The sequence below is a fragment of the Macrobrachium nipponense genome, chromosome 45, assembly GCF_015104395.2.
Source record: "Macrobrachium nipponense isolate FS-2020 chromosome 45, ASM1510439v2, whole genome shotgun sequence".
In the NCBI taxonomy this organism is placed as follows: domain Eukaryota; kingdom Metazoa; phylum Arthropoda; class Malacostraca; order Decapoda; family Palaemonidae; genus Macrobrachium; species Macrobrachium nipponense.
In genome coordinates, this window is record NC_061105.1 from 38,406,559 (window position 1) to 38,416,558 (window position 10,000).

At 35.5% G+C, this 10,000-nt stretch overlaps 2 protein-coding genes across 5 annotated transcripts in view; both read right to left on the bottom strand.

The window, feature by feature from the left end:
• LOC135214212 (uncharacterized protein DDB_G0271670-like) overlaps positions 1-8,016 on the bottom strand; it is a 62,217-nt gene extending 54,201 nt beyond the window's left edge. The window contains exon 1 of the mRNA XM_064248276.1: positions 7,859-8,016. Coding sequence (XP_064104346.1) covers positions 7,859-8,016 — 158 coding nt within the window. The remainder of the gene's footprint in view (positions 1-7,858) is intronic.
• Positions 1-10,000, bottom strand: part of LOC135214493 (chaoptin-like) — a 275,141-nt gene that overhangs the window by 255,669 nt on the left and 9,472 nt on the right. The gene's annotated exons all lie outside the window — the stretch shown is intronic.

Below are 10,000 nucleotides of genomic sequence, written 5' to 3' on the forward strand. Positions count from 1 at the left end.
GTTAAATGTAGGTCAAATGCAGGTCATATGCAGAGCAAATGCATGTCAGATGAAGGTTAGATGCAGATCAAATGTACCGCAGGTTATATACAGGCCAACTGCGGGCCAAATGCAGAATGCAAGTCAAATGCATATCCGACGAAAGGTCAGATACATGTCACATGCATGCCAGAGGCAGGTCAGCCGCAGGTCAAATGCAGGTCATATGCAGGTCAGGGTTAAATGTAAGATGCAGGTCAAATGCATGTCAGATGCAGATCAAAAGCAGGATAAATGCAGTTCAAATACAGGTCATATGCAGGCCAAATGCAGGATGTAGGTCAAATGCATGTCAGAAGCTGGTCAGATGCAGGTCAGATGCAGGTCAGTTGCTCCCTCTTCCGGGTGGTGTTTGTATATCCAGCAACATGAACATCTAAACCGATATAAATCCACGTTGTGTGACCTTCAGAAACCACACTGGAGGGGAAACGTGAAACTTCGAAAGCTGAAACCTGTTTCGACTTCGTTCCATATGAGATGAATTTTTCATCGGAAGAGGATGTTTGCTTTGATGAAATTCTGATTCGTATGAAGGAATGACCTTGAAGATATTTTCATATCAAACGAATATTTGCCCTAAATCACCAAACTAAGTTTATGCTCTATGTCCTCTTGCAAGTTATGAGATATATACTCTTCCTGCGTCATAAAATTAGGCAAAATAATCATATTACCTTATCAGATACATATGACTTAAATAAACTAACTTAAATACGAGAATTTCGGAAAGCTAGACCTTGTCCAAATCTCCAAGACTTATTTACCTTTCGATAATAACGAGGAAATGAGCGTGGCGTGTGAGTACGGGTTAATTATGACTGGTGATTACAGTACTTTTATGCTTTTATGGCTATTTTTTTTTATTGCTACCTGCATCACGGGAAAATACTATTTATATGAGAGTAATATGAATGGGAACTTGCAATTTATTTTCAGAATATGAATATATAGTTTTGTTTTTACATAAAAAAAGTTACAATTAACTTTTCTTTATTGAACACATTCATGGTCATGTCTTGTGGCTGTCTGATGTCAGAAACTAACTCTCGTTGTCTCTGTTGTGTGGACGGAGTCCAGGGGTCTATACCAGACCTCTTAATCCCTTGCGCACCATGCTGGCGTAAGCCAGATTATTCGAAATTAACCATTTAAATTAAATGAGAATTCTAATGCTACTCTGTGTTCTTTTGAAGCCTTATTCCATCCCACACTTTTATTTGAAGCCTGATTTCATCCTCAACTTTGACTTTGAAGCCTTATTTCATCTTAGAATTCGTCTCTGAAGCCTTTTTCATCCTATAATTTGTCTTTGCAGCCTTTTACATCCAATACTTTGACTTTGAAGCCTTTTACATCCAATAGTTTGACTTTGAAATCCTTATTCCATCCTAGACTTTGACTTTGAAGCCTTTTTCATCCTATACTTCGATTTTGAAGCCTTATTCCATCCTAGACTTCGACTTTGAAGCTTTTTTCATCCTATACTTTGACTTTGAAGCCTTATTCCAGCCTAGACTTTGACTTTGAAATCCTTATTCCATCCTAGACTTTGACTTTGAAGCCTTTTACATCCTATACTAAGACTTTGCAGCCTTATCCATTCTAGACTTTGACTTTGAAGCCTTTTTCATCCTATACTTTGATTTTGAAGCCTTATTCCATCCTAGACTTTGACTTTGAAGCCTTATTCCTTCCTAGACTTGACTTGAAGCCTTTATTCCAATCTAGACGTGACTTGAAGCCTTATTCCATCCTAGACTTAGACTTTGAAGCCTTTTACATCCTATACTTAGACTTTGAAGCCTTTTACATCCTATACTTAGACTTTGAAGCCTTATTCCATCCTAGACTTTGACTTTGAAGCCTTTTTCTTCCTATACTTTGACTTTGAAGCCTTTTCATCTTAGAATTTGTCTTTGAAGCCTTTTTCATCCTAGAATTTGACTTTGAAGCCTTATTCCATCCTAGACTTTGACTTTGAAGCCTTATTCCATCCTAGACTTAGACTTTGAAGCCTTATTCCATCCTAGACTTTGACTTTGAAGCCTTATTCCATCCTAGAATTTGACTTTGAAGCCTTATTCCATCCTAGACTTTGACTTTGAAGCCTTTTACATCCTATACTTAGACTTTGAAGCCTTATTCCATCCTAGACTTTGACTTTGAAGCCATTTTCATCCTATACTTTGACTTTGAAGCCTTTTCATCTTAGAATTTGTCTTTGAAGCCTTTTTCATCCTAGACTTTGACTTTGAAGCCTTATTCCATCCTAGACTTCGACTTTGAAGCCTTTTTCATACTATGCTTTGACTATGAAGCCTTATTTCATCTTAGAATTTGTCTTTGAAGCCTTTTTCATACTATACTTTGACTATGAAGCCTTATTTCATCTTAGAATTTGTCTTCTTTGAAGCCTTTTACATCTTATACTTTGACTTTGAAGCCTTATTCTATCCTATACTTGGTGTGTGAAGCCTTATTCCATCCTAGACTTTGTCTCAGCCGAAGAGGTATTGATCGGAAATCTGACCCTTATCAGTCATATCAATTTATCATGATTGCTAGCCTAGGCTTCCTATCCAAAGATACATAAATTCTTATTCATCCCAGAAACTAATATTGCTTAATTCAAAAGGGTCTTGGGTTAGCAATATCACGCTGGGGAAGAGTAAAGTTTAATAATAATAATAATAATAATGATAATAATAATAATAATAATAATAATAATAATAATAATAATAATGAACCAAACAAAAACTTCTTTCAGTTTTCTTCTGAAGATTGAAAAAGAAACCCACAAATTCAATTTGTAACTTGTTTACTTCTAAGTATTTACATTAAGTTTTACTCCACACTCTAAGTACTTTCAGGCCCTTCTGTGGCCCATTCTCAAGAGATGTTTGGGATGTTAGCCTGGGTCAAGGCCCAGCAGTCTTCTGGAACTTCTTCTCGTTGTGCTGTCATTTATGCGATGGCTGTTCTGGTTTTCTTGAGAGTTGCCAATCCCCTCTTGTCGCTCTGATATCCTGAGCTGATGGTCAATGGAATTCATCCTTGTGGTAAGGGTGTGGTCACCGCAAAGTCTGTTGGGCAGGAAACCTAATCTCCAGGTCAGCAGGGTCAATCTTAGCTTCTTTTAATATCAAAGCTCGGCTTATGGGATCTTCTGAGGTAAAACCTTTGTTTCCTTCAATTACTTTGATCTCTCTGATAAGCGCACCTTCTACTACCCTCCTGTGACTAATTTTGTTGCTTTTGTATATAAGCCTACTGTTTTTGAAATCCATCCTATGGTCATTTCCCAACAATGTCTAGCTATAGCACTCCCCTGAGAGTTAAGCTGTACTGCCCTTCTATGTTCTTGGACTCTAGTCCTTATTCCCCTACCTGATTCCCCCACATATCTGTCTCCACAATTATTGCAATTGATTATATATACCCCCGCTACATCAATCTGCTATTACTTGTCTTCTACCTTCCAATTTATTTTTACATACTTTGTTTTTTAAAGTATTATCAAATGTATATACAAATTTATATTGACTTTCTTTCATTTTTGTAGTGATTTGTTTCATTTTAGGCATAAAAGGGAGGGCAACTATTTTCTTGTTTTCTTTATTCCATGTACTCTCTACATTCGCTCTGTAAAATATTTTTCTAGCTTTGTTGAGTGCCCTTTTTCTGAACCATTCCGGGTATGCTAATGCATCGAATTCAACAGCAAGATTAACTACCTTAATGTTGAACATCACAATGATTTAGCTCCTTTTCTCAGAGGAGTGATGATAGGAAGTAATGAAAGCAAACTTGGAGATATCTTGCCAAGGAGATTTAGTATCGCTCTGAAGGGATTAAAAGCTACAAAGATATTAGAATTATGAAAGCTGGACAAAGGGGGTAGTATTGTCATCATGAATAGCTCAGAATATAGGGTTAAAATGTACAGGCTACTAGATGATGAAACTACTTATGCTAAAATAGAGAATCCTCCAACAATCCAAAAGCTTCAGAATACCTTTAATCAGAATGTGAAGAAAATAATCAGTAGACTAGGTAATGGGAAGGACATGCTATGCACTAAATTATTCTCAAGTAAATTACCTGAACTTGCATATATATATGGCAGCCCCAAAATACACAAGGAGGGTGCCCACTACGCCCTATTGTTTCTAGTAGGAAATCTCCTAACAAAAACTTAGCTGTGTGGTTAGCTGGAGAACTAGGAATATACTTAGGTATATTTTCAGAATCCCATATTAAACATTCAGTAGATTTCATAGACAAAGTTAAGAAAAAGAATATAAAGGGACACATGGTTAGTTTTGATGTAGTAGCATTATTCACCAATGTCCCCTTAGATAAAGTATTAGAATTCCTACAGACTAAACATAATGAGGGTATTTTCAATCCAAACATCGAAATAGGCGTCTTCCTTGAGTTGATCAAATTGTGTGTCAGTGATACTTATTTCACGTTTGAGGGACATGTTTACAAACAAAAATATGGAGTAGCTATGGGGTCCTCATTATCACCTATACTCGCTAACATCTATATGGAATATTTCGAAACTAATCTAGTTCCTAATGTGATGTCCCTAACTTAAAACTGCAAGGATGGTGGAGATACGTGGATGATATTTTTGCTATTCTGCAAGGGGATGGAAATAAAATAGAAACTTTTCTAGATGAGCTCAATAAGTTTGATAACAATATCCAGTTCACTTTAGAGAAAAGTAACAATAATAAAAACTGCCCTTTTTAGACATACTCATATAAAGAAAAGGAAAACAGGATATGAATTCAGCACATATAGAAAGCCCACACATACAAACTCATATATTCATTTCTTCTCTTTTCATAGTCATGATATAAAAATAGGGGTTCTAACAGGTTTATTTCTTAGGGCAATGAGAACGTGTGACCCTTGCAAGATAGAGCAAGAAAATAAATTACATCGATAAAAGCTTCGATGCATTAGCATACCCGGAATGGTCAGAAAAAGGGCACTCAACAAAGCTAGAAAAAATATTTTACAGAGCGAATGTAGAGAGTACATGGAATAAAGAAAACAAGAAAATAGTTGCCCTCCCTTTTATGCCTAAAATGAAACAAATCACTTCAAAAATGAAAGAAAGTCAATATAAATTTGTATATACATTTGATAATACTTTAAAAAACAAAGTATGTAAAAATAAATTGGAAGGAGAAGACAGTAATACAGATGATGTAGCGGGGGTATATATAATCAATTGCAATAATTGTGGAGACAGATATGTGGGGGAATCAGGTAGGGGAATAAGGACTAGAGTCCAAGAACATAGAAGGGCAGTACAGCTTAAACTCTCAGGGAGGGTGCTATAGCTAGACATTGTTGGGAAAATGACCATAGGATGGATTTCAAAAACAGTAGGCTTATATACAAAAGCAACAAAATTAGTCACAGGAGGGTAGTAGAAGGTGCGCTTATCAGAGAGATCAAAGTAATTGAAGGAAACAAAGGTTTTACCTCAGAAGATCCCATAAGCCGAGCTTTGATATTAAAAGAAGCTAAGATTGACCCTGCTGACCTGGAGATTAGGTTTCCTGCCCAACAGACTTTCGGTGACCACACCCTTACCACAAGGATGAATTCCATTGACCATCAGCTCAGGATATCAGAGCGACAAGAGGGGATTGGCAACTCTCAAGAAAACCAGAACAGCCATCGCATAAATGACAGCACAACGAGAAGAAGTTCCAGAAGACTGCTGGGCCTTGACCCAGGCTAACATCCCAAACATCTCTTGAGAATGGGCCACAGAAGGGCCTGAAAGTACTCGAGTGTGGAGTAAAACTTAATGTAAATACTTAGAAGTAAACAAGTTACAAATTGAATTTGTGGGTTTCTTTTTCAATAATAATAATAATAATTCTGTTAAAAAGAATGGCAGAATTAAGTTTATATATGTTTTTTTTTATTTTTCTTACAATTCGCTTCTCAGGAAAATAGAAAAAAACAATATATAAAATCAACTCGTTTAATTCTGCCATTCTTTTTAACATCATTTGCCTAAAAGGGGGTGGTATTCTACCAAAATAATAATAATAATAATAAATAATTAATTAATAATAAAATATAATAATAATAATTAATTAATATAAACTAATAATAAATAGATTGTATTCTGTATTATTTAATGACAAAAATGACAGCATAATACTAATAATAATAAAAACAACAGCAACAACAACAACTCCTACATTCATGGCGACCTACAATCAAGTACCACAGACCCTTACAACATTCAAGTGGCACTGAAAATTTAATCGCAAGAAATGCCACGACAAATGAGGAACGATTCCTGTTCCCTTTAAATGTCACAAGCCGCCGCCGGTCAGCTCAGCCGCGTCGTCTTCTACTTTCGGTTTGAAACAATTCAAGAATTGACGATTGATTTCTCAGTTTAAGTTACTTCAAAAAGTGGGAAATTTGCCGCATATTTTACTTATTTTCTTTTTTTCTTTTACATGGATCTTCATGAAACTCTATACACACGTGAGTAAGCATGCTTTCTATTAGTAAATAAAATTTCATTTGAATGGTCCATTTGTTTTATTTTTCTGAAAAAAAAAATAACTACCACCCCCTTGAGTGGGGAGGGGAGTGTATTGGAATTTGGATTTATAAGTAGAAGTTTCCTTCCGGAATGAGCTAGTGACATTTACTTGTGTTTAGTAAGAAGTTATAAACAGTGGCGTTAAAAGTATTTCCTATTAGTTTACATGAAGCTATGATTGTAGAGTGTCTTCCCGGTTATGAAGAGTCATGCTAGCAGTAGTTCAGTAGACTCGTGTTGCAACTTGGTGTCTATTGATCGGCAAATGATTTTTATTGTGGATACAAATGGCACTTCAAGGTCATTTGAAGAACCGTTCAATCGACGCGATACAAGAGTTCCGCGTAACCAAAAGAAACTAGATGCAAAGATAAACGAATTGACGGAATAAATGTTTCGGAAGATTTCAGCTGAGAGAAAAAAATGATAAAAAAATAAACAGTAAGTTGAACTCGTCCTATCTCAGATGACGTGTTCGCTTCTTTAAACAGTGGATGGTATATCTACTGGTTTCTAAATATACTTGAGGCAAAGATATTATATATAGATATATAAGTATATTTAAATGTTATATTCTAATTAAATACTATGAATTTCCCTACACAATAGGCCTAAATGATCTAGGTCAGAGGCCTAAGCTTACAAATCTCCAAATTACCCAGAGATCGACATTCTTCTAGGATTATCACTTACAGCGAGAGAGAGAGAGAGAGAGAGAGAGAGAGAGAGAGAGAGAGAGAGAGAGAGAGAGAGAGAGAGAGAGAGAGAGTTCCTATGAATGTCAAGGGCTCTTATGTAATAAGTATTTTTCTAAAGTTCGTGTTTTTGGTCAAAGTTTTTTATTTAATTTTTTTTTAAATAGATTTTTCAAACATTATTAATGGCCTCTGGATTTTACATCGATTTTACTTTATTAAAGGACATAGGCAGAGCTTACGGGCGATGGGCGTCACCTCTAGACCAATATATCGTAAGACGACTCTAGTTGACTTGACCTAACTTAAACCAGAGTCTAGTGAGGTCATGATGAAAGGTTATTGGACAAGCGACCTCTACCCTAAAGACTCCAGAAGGTAAGAAGGCTAGGCCATTCTGGGACTACCTTTCTAATCCCCGTAGGGATGGACTTCAAGTTAGTATAGTCAATGTACCTCAAGTGGTACACTGTAGGCATTACTAAAGGGTTTTTGCAGCACCCCTTTCGTCCTTAGCTCCACCCACTTTTTAGCTTTTTGCTTCACCTCCGTTCCCAATGCCTTTCTCCATTCTTGCTGTCCAACATCTTCAACATTTCTTAGTGCAAATGTCTGGTTTTCTCTCATTTCCACATTTAGAAACCCATGTGCTTCATCTCCTTTACTATCTGTTATCTCTGTCATGCTGTCCAACTCCCTCTTTTCAACGTCCTAAGCTCTGATTGGCTGAAACTCTCCCAGTGCTTGGCTCGACAGTCTAGATTTCATAAATCAATCTATTATGTCCAAGGTGGAAAATGGCATATGGTTAAAAAAATTACAAACTTATACATTACTTTCTGTATCTCTGCTTTGCTTCCAAATTCCTTCTTGTCACTGTCTTCAGAGCTGAAGGGGTAAAAGTCGTATGGTTAAAAAGATATACACTTAAGCAGGTAAGTCCTAATGTACTTTTGAGGTGTATCACTCATTGTTTCATTCATTATTTTCACTCTCCCCCGTTTCATCCATTATTTTCACTTTCCCCTCTTTTAATCATTATTTTCACTCTCCCAGAGATCTTTAGATTCTTTTCACTCCTGACATCAAAGTCATAAATCAATTAGTCAGCCCAACGGGGAATAAGGTATATAATTGTGTTTTCAATATGAACCATTCATTATTATTTTCACACTCCCAGAGATCTGACGGTCACCTTCACTCCTGACATCAAATTCATAGATCAATCAGTCAGTCCTAAGGGGAATAAGGTACTATATAGTTGAAAAGAGATATAGTTATGCAAATATTTCCTAATGTGTATCTTTCACTTTCCCATTCATTATCTTCACTCTCCCAGAGATCTGAAGGTTACCTTCTCTCCTGACCTGACTGTTCACAGACCTGTTTCAAGTGAACTTTAAGGTGGGCCCTTTTTCAGTGGCCTTGACATTTCGTAAAAGATTTTGGGGGAGGTGCTCGGCTCACTGCCTTTCGTGTTCTTCACAAATCTCTTCTCTGCTCTGTTCCATTTTCTAAGGGATACTCTGCTCCTTCTCGTGTCTCTTATCTCTTACAGTTAGCACAACTGTAGTAATTCATTTTCCTATGGCCTTTTTTTTAATTTTAAATAAAAGTTAGCATCGTTTTCCAAGTTGGTAAATTTGATCTTATTAAGAACACCCATTTCTTCTGTGATATTTTCCCTTTGACTTAGCAACCGAGCATTTTATTGGCATGATATCGTCATAACAGGACAGAGGTTATATTCTCTAAAATATTTTCTATGGTATCAAATCTTGGCATAGCTATTATATTATATTTTCCTCTACAATGAGAAATATCTTACTATTCTCGCCGAAATGACGAAAATCGTATCTTAAAAAAGGCTATTATTAATTGAAAAAGCTATATCGTTAAGAATATTTACTTTAACATAAAATCTTGATATATTTATCAAACCACATTCCACCCTACAATGAGAAAAGTTTTAATTTTCCTGTCAAAATTACGAAAACTCGTATCTTAAAAATGAGCACCATTAATTGCAAATACAAGATCCTAAACAATATTTACTTTAACATCAAATCTTGCTATATTTATCACACCACATCCCACCCTACAATGAGAAAACTCTTCATTCTTCATTTCTGGGTTAAAATTACGTAAAATCCGGGCTCATAAAATATAATACGCTTATAAACCGAGAAGGAACCAGTGGTCAGATTGAAAACGATAGACAGGAAGGAATTTCATTTAACGAATCTGGGAAAATCTTCATCATCTTTGAAATTACGAGTTTGGAAAAGAACTTGGAATATTCTCCCGCAGGCGTGCGTTATGGAACAGTAATTTCCTAGTTCTAAAATATAATAGTATATCTGGACCATAGCCCCATATGTATCGATGGGCTTAAATCACTGTTTTGATATTTACTCTGTATTTTCATATGCATGTATATATATATATATATATATATATATATATATATATATATATATATATATATATGTGTGTGTGTGTGTGTGTGTGTGTGTGTGTGTGTGTGTGTGTTTATGTATGTATGTAAGTGAATGATATGAATATATATATATATATATATATATATATATATATATATATATATATATATATATATATATATTGCCATATAAATATAACCATTTGAAAACCCCACACAGAGGTCACG